Source organism: Rhinolophus ferrumequinum, chromosome 5 (genome assembly GCF_004115265.2).
Source record: "Rhinolophus ferrumequinum isolate MPI-CBG mRhiFer1 chromosome 5, mRhiFer1_v1.p, whole genome shotgun sequence".
NCBI lineage: Eukaryota > Metazoa > Chordata > Mammalia > Chiroptera > Rhinolophidae > Rhinolophus > Rhinolophus ferrumequinum.
Genome location: NC_046288.1, coordinates 22,663,056 through 22,690,710, shown reverse-complemented (window position 1 = coordinate 22,690,710; position 27,655 = coordinate 22,663,056). Strand labels below are relative to the sequence as shown.

At 31.9% G+C, this 27,655-nt stretch overlaps 1 protein-coding gene across 14 annotated transcripts in view; it reads right to left on the bottom strand.

Annotated features, from left to right (window-relative positions):
- Nucleotides 1-683: 683 nt before the first annotated feature.
- ADGRL3 (adhesion G protein-coupled receptor L3) overlaps nt 684-27,655 on the bottom strand; it is a 747,432-nt gene continuing 720,460 nt past the window's right edge. For 5 of the 14 annotated variants that reach the window (XM_033106169.1, XM_033106172.1, XM_033106174.1 and 2 more), the window contains 3 exons: nt 16,270-16,398; nt 10,804-10,821; nt 684-8,883 (listed from right to left, as the gene is read on the bottom strand). In XM_033106169.1, the coding sequence (XP_032962060.1) occupies nt 8,084-8,883; nt 10,804-10,821; nt 16,270-16,398 (947 nt within the window). In that variant the 3' untranslated portion in view covers nt 684-8,083. Of the gene's footprint in view, nt 8,884-10,769; nt 10,822-16,269; nt 16,399-27,655 lie in introns of all 14 variants that reach the window. The other 9 variants (XM_033106176.1, XM_033106178.1, XM_033106180.1 and 6 more) reach the window with 6 other exon arrangements.

The following is a 27,655-nucleotide window of genomic DNA, read 5'->3' as shown; positions in this document are numbered from 1 at the left end:
CAGCTCTATGACTATGAATCTGAATTTAAATTTCCTCTAACAGTGAGTATGAAAAAAATCCGTTTTACCACATTATTGGGAAGATTAAATGAAAAAAATGTAATGTTCCAGGTACATACTACACACTCTGGATCTACAATCACTACATAATGGTGATTATAGAACATCTCTCTTTGTGATAAGACATTCAGTAACATTTACTGTGAGTTTTATTCAAAAGAAGAAAGGCATGTCATAGCACAAACAAATCTCCAAATTCTCCTTTGGACCAGACATTCTTTGGTATTTGACTGTCCATTTCCCAAGTATGAGATAAGGAGAAATAAGATCAGGCAGCAGATAGAAGATTACATTTGATTATATCTCATTACTGACAAATTTTAAGGGCAAACAGTAAGTTGTTAATTTAACTTTCTATCTTCCTGGAAAAAAACAAATAGCCTTATAAACACATTGGGCGGCAGCAGTTCTCTGAAAACATAAAGGAAAGTAAAAAAAAAAGCCTCTTATTTTATTTTCAATGTGTGAAGAGTAGGGTAACAGGGTTTGGGGATAGTAAGGAAATATATTAGGAGTCCATATTTCAATGATTGTCCTGCAGTTTGAAATACTGTCCCAAAACCAAAGTTTTGGTACTACCATATAATAACAGTGACTACATCACTTATTGTTCACTGACATTTTTTATTGAGGTTTGTAGCTCATGATTTTACATGTGATTGTACAGAGCATTTAAGGGGGACAAAAGGTTGGAAGGTTGTACAAGGGGGAAAATCCAGTAGATTGAAATCTGGTAGGTGTATATAATAAGATTAATGCCATGTGTAAATACATGAGAATGGTAAGAGACCAAAGCCTGCAATAGCTATATTCTTGTTCCTAAAATCTGATTCTCCTTATCAATGAGAAATGACTTAATTAGCTGTTCGTTTTTAAAATATACTATCATTTTTTAAAAGATAATCTTGAATTAGATTTAATGCTTGGCAAGTGGGAAAACAGTATGAAAATCTTTTCCAAATTATCTTTCTACTTTCCAATTGCATTTACAGAAACCAAATGAAGGGAAAGGAAATCAAGCTCTTTCTGCAATTCCCAATTTTATAGTTCCTAGGCAAAGGTCACTGTTAGAATGTACAAAAAGGACTTATTTATAAATGAACACATTCTGATTGTCCACAGCTCTGTTTCAAGACACATTATCTTTTATTACTTAGGATGATAAAGGAAATCTTTATTCTTAAATGAGTCATGAAAACCAACTTTAAATGATTTTTCCTCATCTTTCTTGATTCATAATGTCATTCAAAATACAAGTCATTGTAACAACTTGAAATTCACGGCATTAAAGAAAGGCTGTAGAAGACCAGGCAGTGGTCAGCGTAAGAGGACACTCTTGTCGTCACTGTATTCTGAGCTCCATCCCCAACGACTTTGAACCTACGGTGAAAGACTTGATGTCATTGGTGAATTTTGCCAAATACTTTTTGAGGTCAACCAAGACATTTCATTTCGAAGCGAGAGTCATGTTGCCAGTTTTACCTTCAGAAGAATCAGAGGAATTCTTAACCTTTAAAAAGCTACTTTAAGTGTCTTTAAAACATGTTTTACTGGATTTTAAACATATTTCCTTGCCAATGTAGTGTGAAATTCTGCAGTCTTGGGCCATTGATGCAAACTTAAAACCTTTTAAAATTTACAATCCTCCAATATTGTACTAACTGCAAATCTTTAATAACCCCTGCCTTAGATCACAGAGTGGAACATCTCATTTTAAAATTATTCATTTTGAATGACAATGTTTATCTAAATTAGATCCTTAGAAGTTGGCTTTACTTTCCTCGTCTTTCAAGCTCTTTCCTTTGGCATTTTAGAATGAAAAAGCATTGGGAATACTTTTAGACACATTTGGATTATGGAGTACTCTGATAACACATAATGTGGACAACTGTCTGCAGAATTTTATAAACTGACTACAATAATTGAAGAGAGAGGACTTCAGAATAATATTTTCAGCAGTGCAATTATTTGTTCAGTCTCAAAGTAATATTCATATATAATGAGTTATCTGGTAATATGAATATTGCTGTTGGTTATGAATTATTTTGCACAATGTACATAATTCCAAGTTAATATTAATTTAATGTTTATTAGAAAGATTCATAATAAAGTTCTAAAAGGTACAAAGCTACTAGTAGCATTAACTGTGTTGGCATACAAGAGAGTAAGCAGATTAGAGAGTGAAAGTGAATCGAGGCAAAAATACTTGTATTTAAGAAACATTTATAAAATATTCACGTTTCCTTAGGAGAGGATGTAGCTAGACAAGAAATATGTATAGTGTTAAAAGTCTTTAGTGTTTCCTGTGGCATGAGTAGGATAAAATTATAATATGGTAAACTCTATTTTTTTCATTAATAGTATTTGGTACAGTGTTTAAGACTTTTATTACTCTAAATGATTTCATTATTATTTCCTGGAAAATTTTTCTCTGTAACTCTAATTTAGGTCCTGCTACCTCACCGTAAATTTGCCAACTTGGTTCTCTTCTTCTGTTCAAAAAGATTTGGTTATCCCAACAGAGGTTTTTTTCTTGTATAGTCTTCCTGGACTTCTTCATATAAATTAAAGCTCTCCTTTCACATGCCTTCTTAAAAATCATAGTTTGCATTCACCTTTGAAATACTCTGAGACATAAATTAAATGAGGGAAAAAAAATCCATGATATAGTATATTAAAAGAAGGAAACATCAAAACATAGCTGAAATCAAGACATTTAAATAATAACTTAAAGGTCTTAGATGGTTAGGAAATGCTGACTTTTAAGTTTTTTTAAAAAGAGGAAATAGTAATAACTTTATTTCAAATGAGAATATGCAAAACCATAATAACTACCCATTTTATTGCAGAAATCATAAAGTTTGCAATATTGTAAACAAGCTATTTCCTCTGCAAGCTGTAAAATAAAAGGAATCAGAGTATGCAAGTATATGTACAGGTGAAGGTGAAAGATTGATTTCCTTTTTAAAGCAAAGAGGAAGTAATCAAGTTAATTAGTAAATAGAAAAGATTCCTTTTATGGTCTAAGCAGGAAAGAAGCAGCTACCAACACTTTTTAATTTCTACTAGTCTAGAAACAAAAAAAAATTAGATATTTAGCAATATTTTCAGATAGTTTAAGGACATATTTGCTTATTACAAAATTAAATTTATATTTGGGATCCATTGAATGCATTTTATGAGCTCAAAGAAACTTCTCATGTAGAATTCTTTTGCACAAAAATGCTTCCCTAAGCTACTTTGCAATGTTGCTGCTTCACGCTTGTGCTTCCATGTTTCTAAATAATTTATGGATGTGTAGAAATCTAACAAGATATATTTAAAGTATCACTTAGGAATGCATAGTAATTATGTGGTAAGTTATAGTTATGAATTATTAAACATGAACTAATTAAATCTTCCTATCTTGGTACTACTACAATATACTAAAGATCATACATACTGTTATTTTATCTCAAGTATTTTTGTTAGAGAAGAAAGGACATTCTTATCAGTATTTTCAGAATTGCTCAAAATCAAATTAGGGTTTGGATTCCTTTTCTCTCTGTCTAAATTTGAACTGACATGCATAGTAGTTCTGTAGTATTTTTCTTTTTTTTTTTTTTCTTTTCTCCCCCTAGAAACATCCCAAGCAATGGCACTTTGGTACAGTGCTGATAGACAACTTCTAAAAACTAATTATTCTTTCACTAATCAAACATGATTATTTATTAGTTTTGAGTTGATCTTTAGACAACCCAGAAAATATTTTTTTCTCTCCCGTTTGGTCTCTACATTATGCAGAAAGTCAGCCTTTAAAGTTTTTAATGTCATTTTTTTAGTGTAAGCAAATCAGCCAATAGATTTGAACTTTTGTGGGGGGAAAAAGCCTAAAATTATTGCCTACAATTAAGTCTACGGGTTCTTTGTAAATATTATTAATTCACTTACACCTTTATCTCCATTATCATGAAAAGTTTATCACACCGATTAATATTAAAAAATAAAAAAATACTAAATCTTAAAGATCTTTCATCAATTTGTGAACATTTTTAGATTAACAGGGATTTTAAAAATAGAGATCATAAATTACATTCTAATTTAGAGTATTTGTGAATTTGTTTTGCAGAAAGGGCATTTCCACCACTTACATTTGATTGATACATTGTCCTGATTATTTTTGTTTCAATATAATTTTTCTCATGCCAGTTCTTTTCTGTTTTTATGATTATTTTAGCATAGCAATTTATTATTCAACTATAGTTTTTTTTTTTTAACTTTAATAGAGTGGAAATAAAGAAGGGTGCTCAAAAAATTTAATTGGAATTCCAACCTGTTTCTCCTTCACAAATTTTAGATTTCTCCATAAATATTATCAATTAGGACATGGCTAAGCAATATTCCTACAGTTTCTGAATTAACTAAACATGTGGTCTCTTTGCTAATGCCCTGATAAAGTATTATGTGAGATAGACCGCAAAGGGAAAAAAAAAAAAAATCAAGTGTAAAATGTTACAAAAATATTATTTTAGGAAATAATAATTGCTTTTTTCATTGGCATAATTTTTACTTCCAGCTATCAGATAATGTGCTATGTATGTATAATATATGTTTGTTGCAAATTTACTTCTTAATGGAAAATCACATAAACACATCAGAAATATGCAGGTAAGTCGGTCATGAATGTCACAGAGTACTGAAAATATCCTCAACCAAAAGTGATAGATAAAACAAGAAAATTAAAAAAAAAATAATTTATCAATAGCTACACATGAATATGTATGGGGAAAAAAAAGATTCCATTTTAGGAATTCAAGACCTGCTAGTGTAGAGAGGACACAAATTTCTATTGAAATGTATACACATAACTCTTTTATCCACTGTTTTCTTTTCATTATAGTCACATAAAACTTGGGGGAACAATTTCTTCCTGTGAAGGTCTTTGGGATCTTTAGGCTCTCTGAAAGCACAGCAGTTATGATGTATGCAAGTTCAAAAATCTCACCCTTTCATCTTGATGTAAGAGCTTGGTAGTAACTGACAGTACTGAATGGCCTTCTGCACCAGTTTATGTATTCAAGTGATGTTCTTCAACTTGGTCTATGGAGAGCTGGGAGGCTACCTGCTTCAAATTTCCATATAATAAACCACAAAAGATAATGGGCAGGGCGGTAGCAAACATCAAAAATGAGAATTGGCAGCATCAGCAAGCTGAAGTGAGGTAGTTTCCCCATTGTTCTGTGAAACTAGCTTCTTGTTGACAGAGTTGCTCTCATAAAGATTACTGTTGGATTGGCAAAACAAACGTAAGTGCTCATAATCCAGAGACCATTTTCGTGTTTCTGAAGTTACCTTCAGCAAGGCTAAAAATGGTTCTTTCATTACCAACTATATTCTATGTACCAGATAGGCTAACCACATTTCGGGTGCTAATATTGCCATAGTGTGGAGTGAGAAAACCTAATAACGGTTAAAGCTGTGGTTCTCCTACAATTTAAAGAAAATCTGTAGACCTAAAAAATATTCATGTTAAATGACTAAAAAGGAATGATGCATAAGATATTTTGAGGTGATATAAAGGTTACGGTGTACTCTGACCCACCACAGAATGTTTCCTTTTGTCATATATTTTAAAACCATATTTATAAATGACTAGTTATTTTCCATACTACTCCTCATATTAATTTAAGAAACTAATTTATAGGTGGCTAGTGTTTAGATTTTTTGGGAAATGAAAAGGAAAAAGAAAAATAAATCACCAAGATATAAAGAGAAATTATAATTTGGCAAATTCATTCTAACTTTGCCCTAGGAGGGCCTCCATATGTAGACACTGTGGTAAAGGTTCTTCTGCACTGGGAGATCCAGAAAGTTTATTTGAAAGGCCTTTTTCCCTCCCATTTTTTTCCTTATATAGAACAAGAAAAAATTAGCATTATAATGTCTTATACTATCTTTATGAAACGGATATTCTCTTTGCTGTTATTTTTGCAGCAATTTTGCCAATTGAGTAAATTTAAATTTCTAACATCGAAATGGAGCTTACAAGGGAGGGAAAAAAAATAATCCACATCCCCCCCGCCCAAATTCAATATTTAAACATCTGACTGAATCTGGCTTTTATAATAAGCATAGAGACTGTAGCCGGTTTATAAATAAGCACATAATAACCTATATATTAACCTGTTTGAAAGTAAGTTACGCATCTTATTTCCGCTAACAGAAACATGACCATCCCATTTTTCCAGTCCTTTGTAAAAGCTGTATAATTTTGTGCTTAGGTTATTCATTTAGGCAGATTGATTTCTTTTGCATGGCTCATTTGGGCCGTAGAGGATTTAGCAAAGTTTATATACTGAAAACAGATGGAAAGAAAGGCGAGAAAAATAAAAAGAATAATTAATCGTATAGTACATACATCAATACAGTATCTACTAAATCTCAATCAGTTGTTTATTGGTTGGCAAACAAGTTTCACTTTTACAACAAATATTAGTAATGAGGTCATCCAACTTTGAGACCATACAAAATGGAACATAAATTTAAAAAAAAATGTATGTGCTGCTAATATACCTCTTGTATTCCTACATTACTTAAAATCTTGTCAAATAAATAAATTTTCCTGTTAACAGAAGAGTTTTTTTTTTTTTTAAATCACTTCAAAATAACTTGACCTTTTGATTCTTATTATGAGAGAGTGAATTCCCTTTAAAAATTGGTAGTGCAGGTGCCCACTTGGGGATCAGACTGAGCATTCAGCACTTTAATGCCTATGGGATACCATTTTTTTTTTTTTTTCACATGCAGAAGCCCCACTAGTTCTATTGACACCTCTTGACTTCTAGAATCATAGCTACTGTCTTGGTGATGAATCAGTTGCCAAATATGCTCGCATTACAACAGATGTGCACTCTAAACATAAAAGTTTGTCCTGCTCTAATTTGCAAAAATGCTCCTGGAAATATTCTGACTGAATAAAGATATATAGTGAGGGAAGGAAGTCTAATTTTATTTATTTTATTTTTTGTAAAAAATAATTTGTTTGCATTACTAGAAAATGATTCTTATAAAGTGATAGTTTTATTTATTATTTATTTATTATTTATTTATTTATTTATTTTTTGCTAAGTGAATTTTTAAAGAAAATAGGAGCGAGAGAGAGGAAGAGAGAGCAAGAGAGAGAAAGAGAGACGAGAGAAAAGGGGGAAAAAGAAAATGAAGAAAGAAAGAAAACAAAGGAGAAAGGAAGGAAACTTTGCTCTCTTACTGGTAGACAAACTTGCAAGACCAGCACGAAAGAAAAAGAAAATTTCTCTTTTTTTTCCACTACATTAACAGGACTTAAATTCTGGAGGAACAGAAAGCAGACTATATGTGCAATGCTAGTATCTGTACATTACATAGAAATTGTTCAATCTTTTTTCTGCCATTAGTTTTATCATCAGTTAATACAGCAACTCATAAAATATGCATTTAGCATATAATTCTAGAATTCCCCTCCATTTCATTATTAATTTTGTTGTTCTATTTTGTATACCACAACTATTCCTGCTGTGGTGAATTCAGGTTGTGAGTGACTAAAAACCACTATGTGATACAGTTTTGCTTTGCTTTTATGTTTGTTTGAGCAGCACTCCAATCTAGATGCAGCATTGTTACTAATGTCGAACCGTTCTGGCCTTTTAAAAAACAGGTCCTTGTAATTATAGTAACAAAGCATCAGAGATGTTAGAACAAACACAACATAACTCAACAAGGCCACAATGAGCGCCATTTTCTTCATATCTCGTTCATTAACATAATGAAGTCTCCATCAGAGGGGGGAAAGGACAGGAAAAGATAGGGCACAGGGGACTTTCAGCAGTTATCTTTCTCCCCTGGGCTGACCTAAAAATCCCAGTTTAAAAAAAAAAAGTCTGAGAGTTTGTTGTTCAAGAACAGCATAAAGATTTAGGAGTACACACATTATTACCACTGCTTATAGCAACTCAAAACAGTCAACCAGGTGTTAGCAGTTTTGTTGGTTTACATTTCTCTGTGTCTTCTATAGACTAGTGACCAAATGAGCAGGTCCTTTTGCATTTCCCTCTGGAGGGGTCCCTTCTCTGTTTGGAGGAACTATAAATCCATCACTGCTCCCACGACCTAGCTGGTAGTAGGTGTGCAGCTGATGGACGTGGTTTCTGGAGCCTAGGTTTGGCATGCTTTTGTAGTAAACATCTTCCGCATCACCACATTTGGCCGGTGGGGGTTCGGTCTGGGTGCTGGTGGTAACACTCTCTGCGGCAGGCACACCAGCCAGGACTGGCATGCTGGTGTAGAGAGAGTCCCTATGGGGTGACTGAAGATCTTCTGTGTGCTCGTTGGTTAGCAAAGGGAAAAAGCTCTCACTGTGGTCTTGGGGGATCCGCCGTCTGGTGTAATGGTGTGGCTGGTGGTTGTCTGTGGAGTAAACTCTCGGGGGCAGCAAAGGAGCATCCGATTCCTCATGAATGAGTTCCAGGCCCAAACTCTCCTCGTGGTTAAAGGAAGTGGCGTCGTCCAGGACAATGGCGTCATCTTCACTCCCACTGCCAAGGTTATTCACCAGCTTGTTCATCAGATTTCTGTTCTGTTCGCTGGAGCGCTCGTGGTTGTTCAGGTAGGAAGGTATATAGTTGGAAGTGAGTTCCTTCAGAATCTTTTTCTCTAGGGCGGTCTCATTATGGTTGTAGCCACGGTCTATGATTTGCACACAGTTGCTCAGGTATTCTCCACTGGCAATGCTGTAACTATTGCCATGGTTACCATTCAGTGGTAGAGTATCCATGACACTTGTATCCCTGGCATTGTTCAGAAGCCCCTCTGAAAAAGATTACAAAACACTATGACATTTATATCCAATTGGCCATAGGACACATACACAAGCACAAAAGCAAAAACAAGACTATGACGTATGTATAAATTGCTAGCATTTTAAATATAAAATATTTGGAAACAAAAAAACACTATTAAATCTCTATCTCTATCTCTATGTATGCTTGGACAATTGATAGAAATCTTATAAATTAAAAAAGTATTCAAAATAAATCTTAAAAAGAAAAAAAAAACTATGAATTTGCAATTTCCACACAAACATTGCCTAAAATTATTTGAAACCTATTTGGTTAGAACTCAGAAAAAATAACACAAAATTGTGGTATAATCATTCATAGCTTTCAATTTATACACATCAAAGTCAATTTAATAATTAATTACCTTTTAATTTTACATGTTGTCTTAACACTGAAATAGGTATAATATTAACATAATTCGTGTGTGGTACTTTGAATATACTGGTCGAACTAAAAGAATCAATGAGTTTCTAATAATTTGATATATAATTTTATAACATTAAAAATAATCTCTACACAAAAAACCACAAAAGGATTATGTTAAATTTGCCAGAATGATGTAGTCATGAAATAATGCTTAGTCAAATAAATGGCACTTCAAAATAATTTGCGAATAGGAACTTTCAAAACAAAAACATTTGGATTTATTTTCTATTTTTTTTTTCTGGTATAAGCACTTTGGTTACTATTATATATTAACGCATTAGTAATTGTTTAGGGCCATTAGATAATATTACAAAAGAATGTGTAAAGACTTAGGGGTCTGATTCCTAAAAACATAGCGTGAGTATTAAAGATTCCATTTCATAATGATTGATGACTTTGTATGTATGCTAAAGTTTGAGTTTTAAAGAGGTTAAATATTATATTCTGGGAAGAAGCAGCTGCAGTGAAATAAATTTGACCACATGCTTTTTCAAGGGTTTTGTATTTTCTTGAATGAACAGAAATCCAAGAATCTATAATAGTTCCATAAATCACTTCAAATGCAACCACAAAAGAAAATAAAACACAAACATTTAACCAATACTGGTAAATAAGAAAAGGTATTTCTTTTACAGAGCAATTAATTGAAGAATTCTATTAAACTTCTCAATACACTGTTAACTTGTGAAAATACAGCATTCATTCTATATCTGTGATGCAATTATATTTAACAAAACTGAAGTAGTTCTTTGCTGGTTTAAATAAAGTGTCCCAAATGTGCCAATTTTTATATGGACTTCTGATGAATACTCTGTATTCAAGTAACACAGTTTTCAAAAAACAGCAACACATAAAATCCATTAAAAAGCAGCGATCACAGACATAGAGTGAAGCGATTTATTTTCATGTCATAAGATATCTTGTAGACAAATCCACAATGTTAAGAAAAAAAACAGTAAATGCTTTTTAAAGGGCCGTATGCGATGGGTGATTGCTGCTGCAGAGGCTGCTATGGTATGCTTGATGGTTATGGTTGAGTAACTGATGCATTGAAACATGTGTTTATTTCTGTTGTCAATGCATTAGATATGGTTTGAAAACAGCCATAGTAAAATAAAGTGGGCATGTTGCATATGACATATATTTGTATGATGGAATGTACTAATAAAAATTAAAAGATTATGAATTAGCAAAAATAAATGCTTAATTTAAAAACAATTTAACTCACACAAACATTACATGAGACTTAACAACTATGTTGATTATGTGACACGATAAAAGAATCAGACAACAGAAGCGTCTAATCTCTATTAACATATACTTATATAAGTCAATTCATAGGTTCTTTCGTTTTTAAATTGTGAGATGAACTGTTTTTAATAACTACATCATCTATATGTGATGCAATAAAAGTGAACTAAAAAAAATTACATTTGATATGCAATGTTTAGCTTTACTCCCATACTTGTCTCTCTGTAGGGCTCTAAACGACAGCATGAAGAAAAGGAAAGAAAAAACAACAAGTAAGCTTACAGCGACAGTAGAAGAAACATGAGTAAAAAGCAAATTGATGATATGCAGAAAAAAGAGTCAAAGGAAATAATTTCCACTGCCCCAAAATTCATGAGTCTGTGTTACATGGTTTATCATAATTAAAAATACTAAAATGTTAGTCAGAAAATAAGAAACCCCCCTTAACACATTCTAATAAAATGAGTATTTAATAAGCATTTCTACAGTTTGTAAATTTCAAAGAAATATACATTTTTTTACAGTTAAGATTATCACACCAAATAAGGAGAATAAAAATTTGAGAGCAAGCCATGACTATTTTCACAACTATATTTTAATATTATATATGTGTGTGTTAGCGAATACCTGCTTCTAAGGAATGCTGTTTAAAAACTTTAATTTTTTCAGTAAAATTATAAAGTCTTTATCTCATATATATATATATATATATACATATATATATATATATATACATATATATATTTATATACAGAGAAAAATGCAGTTGAAGTTTTTCATAATTGTGCTTTTTTCCTTTATGTGTCTTCTTTCCATGTACAATGGTTATTTTTCCCCCACTGTATCTATACAAATATTTCTTTTTAATCGTGACTAATACTGATCAAGACTGTCATTTCTGGAGCTCATATTCAAAGTTGTAATACTATGGAAAAAGAAAAACATTAAATCCAATCATTATTCTGCATCAAGAAAATGCGAGGAGAAGAAAATACCACCATCAATATCAGGTTTTCTTCTGGATTGTTGCACAATCGCATGCAATCAAACATTTTTAGAGTCAATCCTTCAAAAACAATCCTAGCAAAATTGTTTTTTAAAATAACTCATATTTAATCAGGTCAAAAGAACTACTCTTGCTGCTTTTGTTTACAGGAGGGTTAAATCATCACAAAAGAAAAACCAGTGACGTCACTGGGCTAGATCATTTACAGTGATTCCAATTTGTTATAATTTAAGCTGTGTTACAGAGATGTGATGTTTGCACTTTAAATGTTGATTTGCTTCTCATCAAAAGACCAATGATATTTCCAATTGCAGATGAAATTTCTTTTAAATTTTCGAAATGGCTTTAGAAAAAGAACTGGAGAAAAAGAGCCAAACCAATAGAGCGACAGATGGAAATCATTTGTAGGTTCATTATGGCTCCCTCCTTAAATGACAGGATTTTAGAACTGGAAAGCACATGGGAGATAACTGAAGTTCAATTCCTGCTCTTCAGAGGTGAGGAAACTGCAGCCAAGAGAGTCAGACCCTCATCTAACACCACCCTCATATTAGTGGCAGAACTGGGATCAGAAAGGGAATCTTCTGGATTTCCTCTGTGTACTACTATCTATCTCTTTCTCTTCACATCTACATTTAGGGTTTGAAAGCTATAACAGAATATTTACTTATGTATTTTATAATACAACTTTGTAGTCTTACCAACTATAATGTATTCTTCACTAAATCCCATCCTAAGGATATATGTCTTTCTTTAAAGATTCAGAAGTCAGTTAAATTACTTTAAAATGTAAATTATTTTGCAAAATCATGACTTCCTCTCTATATTATGTTTTGTTGACAGGTTTATCTATAATGAAATTGATCTTACAAAAACTGAATTCTCCAATACTGACAAGAAGACAATGGTCCAGAAATACTATGTGCAATGTTTTAAATATTTGCACAATGTGAATGCAATATAATAAAATATATATTATTCATCTTTATTTTAACTCTATCAGCTTCAGTAACACTATAAATACATATTTACATACTTTTAAACATAGATATTACAAACAAAAACGGATACTTTAAATTAGAATGCTTCTTTACTTGGATGGCAATGGTGCAACTGAATCAGAGGACCCATAGAACAGAACCAAGTGGTAATTCAACATGAACCACCAGTACATACCGAACCACCTATATTTCATGTAACATTTCACCTTGCCAGTAAGACTATAAGTGCATTCATCTGAAAGCATAAGCTTAGCAGCAATATGACAAAAACCAAGATTTATTTTGGGTCAATGGTGAAACAAATTATTTTAAGCACTACCATAGTTTCTCAACATTTTAAAAATATTAAAACACCAAATAGCTGAACAATTATACTTCTGAGTGAAAAATGTTAATAAAATTTACTTTTGTTTTTAAGAAAACTCAGTAGAATTTATTTAATTTACTGGCACAAATGACAAATCCATTTGAAGAATCTTTTGTGCATTCATTGTTAATCTTAACAGCATTATCCAATAATAGATTCGATGGAAATAAAAACTTAGAATCTATATGGTATTATTTTAAATTTGGCATCATGAGAATTCCAATTTGATAATATTTGCAGAAGTGGTTCATCCTTAGAAAAGTCCCCTAATTTAGGGTACCAGTAAAAATAAAATAAAACAAGAAGGCAGATACCGAATTAGGAAAAATATGTAACAATAATTGTTAATTTTTTCATTATGTAAGACATTGGAAATTATATCTGAATCAAAAAAGCTAAACAAAATATGATCTAAATTTATTACTTGTTTTAAAGCAATTTCCAACAACATTTTGTATAAGGTGAATAAAGTAGAATAGATTTAGTTTGCAGATATGGTGTAAATCTTTGTTTAACATCATTCAAAACTTAGTAATATGTCAGCACACTTTAAAATGTTTTGATGACACAATTATCTGTCACATAGCCTAGTTAAAAAAACCAAACCAAAACAAAAAACCAGCATAAGCTCTGCTAAACTGTTCTGCCAAAGCACATCTGGTGCATTGAGTAATGGACACTTGATTGAGTGCTACAATGAAATAGGGACAGTGACAGATGAATGACAATTTAAGGGAGGGGGCAACCATGAAGAAGGACCTAGAAACAAACTATCTCATATTGATGGCACTGAGGTTGTTTCACTAGGGAAATGGAGGACTAAAAGAGACAGGTTAGCTGCTTTCAAGTATTTAAAGGATAGGCAAAGAGAGCAGAATGCTTTGCTCTCTGCTCTGGATGGCAAACCTAAGCATCATGGCCACAGGCAAATTTCAGCTCAGTGGAAGGAAAAAAATACATACACCAAATGGAACACTTCCACAATTGAGTACTGTTGACCCTTGAACAACACGGGTTTAAACTGTGCAGGTCCACTTACTTATATGCGGATATTTTTCAATAAATACTGTAAATGTACTTGTACTGTCCCTTTCTTATAATTTTCTTAACGCTTTCTTTAGCTTACTTTATTGTAAGACTACAGTATATTATACATATACTAAATATGTGTTAACTTACTCTTCTTATTGGTAACGCTTCTTGTCAACACTAGGCTATTACCGTGTTTTCCCCAAAATAAAACCGGGTCTTATATTAAGGTTTGCTCCAAAAGATGCATTAAGGCTTATGTTCAGGGGATGTCATCCTGAAAAATCAAGCTAGGGCTTATTTTCCGGTTAGTCGGACAATCAGCTGTAATGCGTCTTTTGAAGCAAAAATTAATATAAGACCCAGTGATATATTATATTGTATTGCATTATATTGTATTAGATTAGATTAGATTAGATTATGTTATTATTATATATATAAGACCTGGTATTATATTTATTATATTATATATTATACCTGGTCATACATCATATTATATTATCTAAGACCCAGTCTTAAAGTAAAATAATACCGGGTCTTATATTAATTTTTGCTCCAAAAGACGCATTAGAGCTGATTGTCCCACTAGGTCTTATTTTCGGGGAAACACGGTATTAGGTTGGTGCAAAACTAATTGTGGTTTAAAAGGTTAAAAACAATTGTGAAAACCGCAATTACTTTTGCACCAACCTAACTGTTAAGATTTTTGGAGCTCAAAAGTTATATGCAGATTTGGACTGCATACAGGTTGGCACCCTCACCCCTTGCTGTTTAAGAGTCAACTGTATATGAATTCCTGAGGTGGGACGGGTCCCATTAGAGGAAACACTTAAGCATAGGCTGACAGAACATCAGCACTATAGTAAAGAAGACCCAGTGAACTCTGTTCCTTCTTCTTATTTTAAAAGTCTATGATTCTAAGATATGTGGGCTTTAAGAAAGCTGATAAAATGGTAAGGTTTCTTTACTTATTTCATCCTATTGACAAACAACTTGACTGTATTCCTAAAGTCACTTCTGAATTATTGAGTTTGGTATTTAGAAATAACTGAAAATCATCCTTTGCATTTGGCAGTGTCACCTGGGAAATTCAGATGGTTTTAGACACCCAGTGGCCATGTTGTAACAAACATGCTTGTCTGGAATGGGCATTCACACCAAATTTTATGCACTAAAACCACTGATTGTTTACCTAGGACTGGGAAGGAACACACACACACACACACACACACACACACACACACACACAAAGATTCTCATTGAAAATAACAGAAATTTTGATTGCCTGGAAAAATGAAATACAGCTAATATATCACATCAGATTTGAATAAATCTTGGAAGTCTCTTTGTTGTAGTGAAGTTTCTTTCAAATATACTTTTAAATAAGTAGATCACTGACTAGGATTTTTCTTTTATGAAACTTTTATTTGAATGGTTTTTCCTGTGGTCTGTTTACATATGATTTAGATATTTTAAATTTCTTGTCCTCTAATAAAATTTTATTCTTAGAAAATGTAAAGCCACATCAAATGCTTACACTGTAAGCATTTTATAGAGATTTATGTTTATTTGTTTATGAGACAATTAAAATTTTACACCACTTAAAGCTAGAGGATATAGAGAAACCATATTCAAAAGCCTGTTTTTAACAGATAGACACGGTAGAAAAGGATTTTGTGAGCTTCCTGAACCAGCTCATAAGCTAGGGGAGAATCTGATCTGCTACTGTTAAGTTCACTGATCTTCCCTCTATGGCTTAGTTCAATGTAATTTTTTTTTCCCTGGAGTCAATCTAAATACTTTCATCAGCAATGATGCTTTGTGCCTAGAGTGTGCTGATTCACAGTATAACCGAGTTAGATTATTTTCTATTAAATCTTATAACATTAAGACTATGGATCAAGTGTTCCTTTATCTTACTTACCTTAGGCAAATATCTCATTTCTCAAAATAAATACGTAGGTATTTAATATTGAGAACAAACAAGAAAAGGACTGACAAGCCACAAATACATTTTATAACATTACAAAGAAACACACACATATTGATGCATCAAGCATTTGTTTATCAGAAGGAAGGAACCCATTTCTTATGAAGGAAAACCTAAGGAAAATGGAAAATAAAAGCACCAAGAGGAGTAGAAGGTGAAGGGAATCTGTGTGTCTGCTTCCAAAAGAAAGAAAAGGCAGGAGGAAGGAAAGAAAAATAGAATGTGGCCATAAAAGCTACATAAAATGGGACTCTCACTTGAAAAAATTAAGATAAACTCCAGCACACCTTGTGCGTTGTACATGCTGACAGAAGGGTTGTTACAGACCGCCGGTTCCCCAAGCAATGTATTATAGGGATTGTTAGTACCATGCGGACGAAGCAGAGCATTGCTTATAAGATGATTAGCCATGGCTCCTGGAGCAGCCCCATAGAAAGACAGAGAAAAAAAAAAAAAAGGTCAATCAGGCAAATGTGTTTGAAAAAAAGAAAGGAAACATTTAGAATGACAACAGTTGACATAGTCCTGATTACAGGCAGGCAGCTAATTAGACTCAAAAATATATACCACTAAAGCACACGTTTCCAATAATGCACATATCCGTGTAAATGGGAAAGAAACAATTTACAATGTCTATTAAGCCACATTTAGGGTGTTCTCTTTCCCAAAGTGTAAGCAAGAATATTTTCCCATGCTTGCTAAAAAAGTTTTTTTAAAAAGCAAAATACAGACTTTCATACAAAGAAAACACAAAACAAAAGCTGCAAAAAAAGAAAAAAATTGAAACAGAAAGAAAAGCTAAAATTAAACAAAACACCCCTCATTCACATAAACCACTGGGTTGTTTCCAATGAAAGAAAAAAGAATAAAAAGCAACATTTATGATAAAATACTCATTTGGAGAGCAGTTGTTGACACAACAGAAGAATTTGACATTCCTTAAAATTTTATGAAGAGGAATTCTTTAAATTGAAATAAAGCATAATCACTCTTATTAGTACACCATAGTAAGCATACTAATTAGGTAAAGTTACAAATCTGATAAAGTGTCATATGGATATTATTTTAAAATACTATAAATAGAATATTAACTTCATGGCATCTAGCAATATATATAATTCCATTTTCCATTTTCCAACTGGTTGTTTGGACTTTGGCAAAGGAAAAGAACTCAGTTAAATTCTTTCATTTCCTGTGAACACATGTACTAAGTTTCTGACATACCATAAGTGTAAGTTGCAACCTCCCACCCTCCAAAGTCATTTAACCAAAAAGCAAAAAAATCAGAGAAACAGTTTTATAAAATATAATTAGGGCATGTATGAAAACTGATAGGCAGAATGTGTATTTATGTTAGATGAAAAAGAAAGGAAAAATGACTGTAGGAATAGGCTGAGCACACAGGTATATGTTTATTTAAACATATACATTCGAGAATAAAAATATAATCTATTGATGAGGAGAAAATATTTGCAAACAAATTTACAAATATTTGCAATCCAACAAAGGGGTAGCATCTGGAATACAGAAAGAACTCTCAAAAGTCAACAGTAAAAAGAAAGATAAAACAACAAAAAAAAACAATTCAATTAGAAATGGGCCAAAGCCATAAACAGACATTTCATGGAAGAGGATAAGGTGCCAAACAAACTCATGAAAAGAATCGCGATTAGCCATTAGTGAAAAACAGATTAAAACCACAATGACATATCACTACACACTTCAAATAAAAGTGATGACAATATTAAATGCTGGCAACGATGAAGAGAAACTGGATCACTCATATTCTGATAGTGGGAATGTAAAACAGTCCAGCTACTTTGGACAATAGTTTGGCAGTTTCTTATAAAACTAAATGTGCGATTACCATACCACCCCACAATTGTACTCTTGGACATTTATCCCAGCGAAATGGAAATTTATCTTCACACAAAAACTTGCACATGAAAGTTTATGGCAGCTTTATCTGTAATAGCCCATAATGAGAAACAGTCCAGATGTCCTTCCACTGGTGAAATGTTAAACAATCTGTGGTACACCTACATCATGGAATACGACTCAACAAGAAAAAGAAACAAATTATTGATGCACATAATAACCTAGATGAACCTCTAGAGAATTATACTGAGTCAAAAAGACAATCTCAAATGTTATATACTGTATGATTCAGTTATGTATGTAACATTCTTGAAATGACAAAATTATAGAAATGGAAAACAGATTAGTAATTGCCAGGAACTAAAGATGGAAGGGGAAGGTAAGTGGGTATAGTCATAAAAGGGCAAAACACGGCATCCTTGTGGTGATGGAACTACTCTGTATCTTGACTATGGTGGTATATACACAAACTACCCTTGTAATAGAATTGCATAGAATGAAACACACATATGCAAATACAATGAAATATAAGAAAAATTGAAATCTGAAGACTGATGGATTGTATCAATGTCAGTATCCTGGCTGTGATATAGTAGTACAGTTTTACATTATTGAGGGAAACAGGGTAAAAGGTATATAATCTCTGTATTGTTTCAAACAAATGCAAGTGAATCTCAATTACTTCAAAAAAAAAGTAATGTACATTGAATGAACTAAATAAAAACAGTCACTTGTAGAAAATGTTTTAAAAATAAAAAGGAAAAATATTGCCATGGTAATTTTAACTTTTTTTAAAATCACAGCTCTTTGCAATATAGTAAATTATCAGTCAGATAACAAATGTTTAACCTTAAAATTGGGAAGTGAACATCTCTTGATTTAAAGGACAATATAGCTTGTCATATCTGTAGAGCTGGAGAGTTTCAGTTCTTTCAGGAAATCAGCCATGTGTTTACATGTTGCACACCTGGCAAAGAACTAGCATAGCACTCGCATAGAATTTTTTCACTTACTAAGTCCTTGATGAACATTTACTGAAGTTCTACAACATTTATATTTGAATGTTTTTACACAGTGTGATGGCAAATCGTCAATTTATCACATAATGTGTCTCTCAGAATATTATTTCCCATTGATGAATTAAACATATGGAAAATCAATAAGAAAAGCTAAAAAGAGTTGGCTATAGTGCTTTTCAGGTAAGAAATGGAATACTGTAAATCTTAAATGTGCCTATTGTTGATGTTGCATAAATTTTAGATTAATTGTGAGAGACGGGATTTGGACACGTGTAAATTTTATCTGCTACCTCTAGCCTTTTTTTTTCAAGTAAGAAGGAAAGTTAGTTTTCTAATATAAATAATTACATTCTAAAATTACTCTAAAAAAGCATTTAAATAGAAAATGAAAGGTGTAAGCAACTTAAAATGAACTAGGATAAAAGCCTTCAAAACATAAAATCGCTCAAATTCTTTTCATTCACTCACAGATCAAACTGGTAAAATCTTTACGGCTGGAATTTATATCTGCATCTCTACACATTTCCTTTCATTACTACACATTATTTAATTTAAACTAATTGGAAAACAAACAGTAGGCTGAGAAGATTGTATGCCACTTTTTTTCCTTGCTTCCTACAGTTTATAAAAGAAAATGTTCCTTTGTTTTACATACTGTGTTTCCCTGAAAATAAGCCCTAGCATGATTTTTCAGGATGACATCCCCTGAACATAAGCCCTAATGCATCTTTTGGAGCAAAAATTAATATAAGACCCGGTCTTATTTTCAGGGAAACATGGTATGATGTAAAGGAAGATGCTCTGCTTAAAAGTTCTCATAACAAGAAATAAAATTTGCATGGTGGCAGAGGTTAATTAGATTCATTGTGACGATTTCGCAATATATACTGTTATATGCCTATTATACTTCAATAAAAATTAAAGAAAATGAAAAATGAATAAAAAATAAAATAATTTAATTTTTAAAAAGATGATCTGTGCTTTAAAATAAGGAAACAAGTTGGGAAGAATCAAGTATAAGCAAGAATCAGGTGACTTGATATTTTGGTTTCTGTTTATCATTCAGTTTATGTAAAAAGCTAAGAATATAAAAACAAAAAAAAAGGAAGTTTAATCAATCAGACCAAAATTGAGTTCCATAATAAAATTCTAGTGAAGCTATCAAAATTTTTATAGCTAATCCATCCAGTGATAGCTTTCCTAGCATAAACTTCCTTTCAGTTTTTCTAAGTATTCTTCTAATATCTGAATGTACTATAAAGCACTTTTATCAATGAAACTACTAATGTAGGAAGACTGAGTTTAAAAGTTCATTTTATTTATCATCATTTCCTGCTAAGGTGGCAGGGCCAGCAACAACAGTGGAAATGCTATGGGTATACACCTGTGTGGGCTACATCGAACAATATTCAGTCTCAGCCACGTGGCTTTACTAGGGTGCTTCCTTAAACCCGGGTGCAATCCAAAATCAGTTAAAGATCTATAGTCATAATGAGTGACATATACAGTCATAACTGGAGATCCACCTGCTGTTAAATGTAAAACCACATAAAGACATAGATAATAATTTAAAACTTAAAGACACATTTTTCTCTTTATCCTTGGTATTAAGGAACTTTTTCTGATAGAAAATGAATCACTACTTACAGTAATTTGCTTTTCTAGTATCACTCACTTTTATATCTCATGCACCATTTGAAACCAATGTAATTATTGTCAGTGAAACTAACTTTAGTCCTGATAATGGAGAGTTACAGGAACCAAAACAGAGTAGAATATGAAGTTTGATGATTAATATTTTGCAAAGAGTATAAAATTATGGATAAGCCCTATGAGTTTGCTAGTTTGAAAGAAGACAGGATATGCCTGAGTAACCAACCCATTAATTCTCATTTGAGTCACTTGGTGTAAGAAGTCAACCGTTTTTCATGCTTTTCTTGCACACTTAGGACTTCCAGTGACCTACAAAGGTCATTCTTCCTGTAGCCATCCCAAACAAGCACAATTTTCCTAGGAGTTTTTATCACATGGTTCCTATAGTCCCCACTCAAATTTAGGCATTTCAGTTATACTTTTTAAGGAGGCACTCATTGTGTTGAAAAAACCAGCTTGTTATCAATGTTAGATCTTTGACCTAAAATCTTGCAAAGAACCTGTCTTCCTCTGCCTTTTATGTGCAAAGTTACTTTTGTGTTTTCTCTAGAGCTGCACTGCATTTCACTTGTCTTTGCTGAAGTCTATTCTGTTTGCTTCTCGTTTCCTCCATTTGCTAAGGTCACTTTGAATTCTGATGCTATGTTCCAAGGTTCTGTCCATTCTGTCCATTCCTCTTCTCTCCAGCTAACTTCTGATTTGTGAACTCCCTTTCTAATAGCTGTGAAATTGCTAAAGACTTCCAAGATTCGTGTTTGCAGACCATCTGTCACTGTTTTTCAGCTGAAAAGTTAAGCTTACTGGTTAGTCAGTTTGAAAGACACAAATAAGTTGATGTTGCGGGAAGAGAGGAAGAAAAGTTACAACAATACATATGTGAAAAGAATGTTTATGTGCTAGTTTCTTTGGAATGTAAGCCCCAGGAAAAGGGAGTACATGGGGTTTTTTTCATTGCTCTATACCAAGTGTCTAGAACAATAGTTCCTAGAGCTCAATAAACATTTGCTTCACTAATGAAAAAAACTTATGTGAAATCTATGGTATCTGGAAAATATAAAACCAAAACAGCCATTTTATCAATTATGAATAGTTTTATAATTTGAGTATATTTTTGAGTGCCAACTGTCCAATTCCTAATGTGAGTTCTTTCTTTCTAACATTATACTAGATGCAATGATATTGAAGCATTTAAAGCAGAAATAAACACTCATATAATTATTTGGAAATACAAAATGCTATCTCAATAGTAACTGCAGATAATAAGTGGTGGAAAAAAACCCCAGCACGACTTTCCATAACTCCAAATAAAATGCTCAAATTGGGTAAAGAAGCTGAAAGTGAAAAGCTCAAAGTGGCTATGTAAAAGTCCTGGTTCCTTAATTAACTGACTCACTAAATTCTGGCTATAGTCTACTCATACCTGCTTATTTGCTGTCAGAAACAAAGGTTAGCTCTTTAATTAAATCATGGAAAAGGAATTAACACTGAATTTCATTATATGTGAAACAAAGCTGTCAGTAGAAGATCAAGCACAAAATATTTATTTCTGGTGACTATACGATACAAAACAAATAGGATTTTCATATTCTATGTTTTCCTGACAATTGTTTGAAAGTCAAACCCTGAAGCTACGGAAAAAGATTCAGCGTAAAATCATAGTCATTTTAAAAAGAATCTTTTTCCTTTTTCCTTTCTTTATATTTCAGCTGAAGATAGAGACTGACATAAACATTTTTGAATGAGTAAAATTTGAGTGGCATAATAGTGACTACACTTTTTTAAATGTAGCATTTTACCAAGAAACTGTTATATCTTTCCGTATGAAAATAAAATAGGTGTTTTGACATTGGGAGGCCCTGAATGACAGCACAGTCTGGGCTAGTTCAGTGTGATACATGCAATTGATGACCAAAAAAAAAAAAAAAAAAAAAAAAAAAATCTAAGGTACCTAGGTGTGCTTTGAAATTATAGAGCAAAGAACAGATCTGAAAAAAGATGACAGTTGGATCCCACTTGAATCTATATTATATCATTCAGAAATGTAATTCAAACAACGTTTCTTCTTGACAGCAGGCTAACAAAAGTGTACTGAAAAGCTCTCAAAATAACTTGAATTGCCACTCTGCTTTGCCCCTCACACTTCATTTAAAAAAAAAAAAGAGTACTTACATTCTTATTTGATCATATTGGATAAGCAAAGTTTTATAATTCAAGATTTTGATGATCTAATGATCATCAAATTAATACAACTTTTCTTTAATAGTTATATACCAATATGCCTCAGATTTCAAATTCTTGTAATTTATAAATACATAGTATGGTAAATGTTTTCTTTTTCTCAATAAAGTAGTTTAACCAGATAGTTATTTTCTTCCTCAATATACCTCATCTTCCCTTCCATTCTCTCATGGTGCTCTCTCCCTTGATTTGACATATTTTTTTTCTTTTATGAAGTCATTTTCATCATATACATTGACTGATGTATGTAAATCAGACATACATAAAGCAGAATTACTATTGAGTGATGTCTCTGCTTTTGTCTTTATACCTTAATTTTGGTCCATAATGGAGACTTCATTTAGCACAAGTAAATATAGGTTCACTAATGGTAGTATTTTCTATAGAATTAGAATGCTAACTTCAGTGTAAGGCGAGGGATCTTTCACCGGGATATAGTATCTATGAAGTTGTGAAGCCATTAAAATTATATGTAAAATGCTTTAGGTATATGTTTGTGTGCTCAATAGCTCGCGCCTGCACTTCCTTCTGGTAAAAGGGTCCCATGGCTTTTTAAATCTTTTTCAAATATTTAAGAAACTAGTATAAAGGGAAAAAAAGACCTAAGTCTCTTTCTTTAATGATAGAACTATAATGTAAACAAGAAAACTGGGAAAAGTGAATCAGAAGTACCCAAAATACAGTTTACATATATGAATATCATCTAATCAACTGCAATATAATATTACAGAGAAAGGTGATATAACTCAGAATTTAGAGCTGAATAAAGTTTTTAAATTATCTAACCTACTGTGTTCCCCCGAAAATAAGACCTAACTGGACAATCAGCTCTAATGCGTCTTTTGGAGGGAAACTTAATATAAGACCCAGTCTTATTTTACTACAATATAACACCGGATCTTATATAATATAATATAATATAATATAATATAATGTAAACACAATGCAATACAGTACAATACAATACAATACAGTACAATACAATATAATATGTAATGCCAGGTCTTATATTAATTTTTGAGTGTCTTCAGTTGCACTGTTGTGGCTGCCTCGATGTCCTGAATTGATTCAAAACGTTTTCCTTTCAGGGTCATTTTGACTTTGGGGAAGAGCCAGAAGTCACACGGTGCCAGATCCGGTGAATAAGGTGGATGAGGACACAACGTGATGTTTTTATTTGACAGAAATTACCGTATACCAGAAGCGACATGAGACACGGAGTGTTATCATGATGGAGGATGAAGTAAAGACACGAAAGAGGACTTCCAGAACTGCTTCAGAAAGTGACAAGAACAATGGGATAAGTGTGTTCGAAGTACGGGGGAATATTTTGAGGGAGATTATCGGCAATGTGTTTTTTACTGTAATAATTTTTTATTTATTTAAACATTCACTGAATCTTTTGATCACACTTCATAAATCAGTGATTTATCCAACATTTTTTTAGCATTCTCTCCCAAAAATATGTTTCAACAATTTTTTTCTCAGGAGCCTTGTAGGAGTGCACTACTTTTTCCTCATTTGCTTTTCTGTAATGTTCAATTACTTAATTTTCATATTCATGTAATAATTTATAAAACATAAATAAATAAAAATAAAAATAAACAGATAAAAAAGATTTCCGGAACTATGGAGAACTGATGAAATAGCCTTTGCCTATTTTAAGAATTTGTTTCCTATTTTTTGCTTTTCTGTATAACAAAACAATATCAACACACACATAATCTATAGAAAGACGGTGCAAGCAATGATTAGCTCAATTTTATAGGTTACTTTAAAAATAGAGACAGCTATATAAATCAAGAACAAGTTGTTCAAATAATAAAACTAACAATCGGCATGCTATATCTTAAAAGTAACAAAATAACTTTAAAAAAACACACATAATTTTATATTTTTATTCTTTGTATACAAACAATTACTAAAATTACAAAGTCTCAGGGAAGAAATATTTTATTGAAAGCCAAGAGCTCTTTCATTATATTTTTTTCTAAAGTCATAAAGTGAAGAGCTGACATCTTGATTTATCACACTGTATACTTTTAATAGCCAACAAGTTTGCTATTAAAATTTAATCAACCTGCCTATTAAATTTCTTTCAAATGGTTCTGAGACACTTCAGTTTCTTTTCATAGCTAATTCATTCACTGGGAATCTATTAATATGGATTTCAATTACATGTTTTATCCAGAGTACAGACTGGATTATTGTTAATTCAATAAAAAATGCAATATTTTGAATGCAGAGGTGTTGCCTCTATTTTAATAAATAAATTTAGAGCTTTCAAGGTGTGAACCCTATAAATTGCTTTGCCCATCCCCCCTTGTTTTGCACTAATTGTCTTCTTGTATAGGCACATGAGTTTTCATTGCTTGCACAATAAATATTTAGAAGTCAAATTCTTGGGTCATACGTTGTCTCTATTTTCAACTACAACAGTGTCAAAATTCTGCCAAATATGTTTTTACCAATTCACACTTACAGGAACAGTGTATATTTCTCAAATTCTAGCTAGGACTTGGTATTGTCAGACCGACATTTTTGCCAATTTGATAAAGAGTGTGAAATTGTCTAATATTGCTGTTATACGTTGCATTTTGCTGATTACCAGAAAGATGGGATAATTTTTCATATGTTTACTGGCCACGTGGTTTACTGTTCTGTGAATTGCCTGTTCTTATCTTTTGCACACATATGTTAAGTTATTGCATTTTGTTTGTTTATTTATTTATTTGTAGGCATTCTTTATACAATGTAAGCACTAACTTTTTTTTTAATTAGAGTTTATTGGGGTGACAATGGTTAGAATAGTTACATAGGTTTCAAGTGTACAGTTCTGTAATACATCATCTATATATCACATTGGAAGCACTAACATTCTGTTTTTATATGTGTTATTCACTCTTTCTTCCATATCTCACCTGTTACGAGTACTGTTTAAATTTTGAGGTAAGAACTTTATCTCTTTTTCAGATTATGATTTTTGTTATTTTGTTTTTAAGATTTCTTTCTTTAACTAAATTTAAAATATATTTTCTTCTAAAAGCTTTAAATTATTTTTATATTATATTATATATTATATTTATTATATATTTTTATTGACATTAAATGCAATACAATTGTGTTGCAGATTAAAAAATTGATGCCATTCAATATTCAGTATTTTTTTTTTTTTACATAATTAGCTGAAAGTATAGATGTTCAGAGATTTTAGGTTTTTTGACTGTTCAAGCTAACAGTGGTAAAATTGGAACTCAGGATTCTTAGTGAATCTCTGCTTCACAACAGAGGAAGTGGTTGGTCCGCAGTAGAAATGATGAACCTATACTACTCACTCATTCATCTCTAAAACTCATATTTTGTGTCAAAGACATGTAATTTTGTATGTTATTAACTTGGACATTTTGAATACACTAGCATAGTACTCAACACAAAGAATAATGAACCTAAAGATAACAGACCCAAATTTGCTTAACTACAGGCAATACAGCAATCACAGTTATTTTTAGTAAGAATGTAGTATGTGGTCCATACAGTTAATCCCACAACCACATTTATCTGTAAATCACATGCTTTTTTGCTGAGTAAAACAAACCTCAGAACAAATGGATAGTATAATAACTATTTAACAATATAAAATAATTTACCAATGTAAAGAAAATATGACTTTTCATATAATTCCCTGCCCTATATTTGCATACTCTCTTATATTGTGCAAATTATATGAGCTTACATGCAGGCTGTCTATCCTGGCTAAAACTTGAATTTTAAATTTGGCACCTATATTTGAAAAAAAGTACATCTTTCAAAGGTATGAGTTAAAACGAAGTATCTATGAATAAAGATATCCTTGACCATGTTCAGAGAAGGCTTATTCTATCATATAATCAACATCAGCTCTGTTCTGTTTAAATTGAAGCTGTTTCAGGCAACTTACGGTATATTGTTTCTCTTTTTCCACATCAAGATTAACTATCTTCCTTCTATCTGTATATCCTCTCAAATCTTCCTTAATCCACTGCTGATTTTCTGGGGTTGTAAATTACTTTCTATGAAAGTGATGGGTAACTTGTCTTTTTAAAGCACCCTCATTCCTTATAATGATAAATTATGAAGAAAGCCTATTATGAAAATCGTAGGAGAACCTATCTCATAAATACTTACTTTTAAATAGCAAGCACTATATAGGTTGAGCTATATAAAGTGTAAGTAAGCCTTTGTATGCAATTCAACAGGAGCTATTTTAATTGGATACTACATAATTATTGGTAATGACAATTTAAGTATTCTTTTTCAAATGGCTCTCTTTTTTGGGGGGGGCTAAATTTAGATTATCCTCCCACATTTTAATTTTTCATATAATTTAATTAATTTCTATTCAATTTCAAGATATCAGATATAAGTTAATATAATTTAATTATTAGAAAAATAATTTGAAAAGTGATGACTCTGTTAGTTAACTTTGGATACTATATACTGCATTTATATCATCACATTCTTTACTTTTATAATATAGTAGGAACATTTTTTCAGATGAGAGGTACAATCTAGTTTTATTTATTTTTAAATTTTGAATCATAGATATTTCATAGCTTTTGATAAAACCAGAATCAGCACATAAAAGTAATAAAAAAGATTAATTTTTAACATATCACTATCTATTAGAAGTCAGATCAAATCGTTTTTCTATTTGGTCTAGGCATTACTATGCTGTCCTGACAGAGGACAATTTCAAGAATATCAAGTTCAGGATCTGGGGCAAGTTACATATTTGGTTCTACTATTAAAAATTATAGACAGAAAATACTTACCTGATTTTTTAACAGAATTTTTGCCCTCACTAAAATGTACATCCTTTTACTGAAATGTAAGTAATAAAAAATTA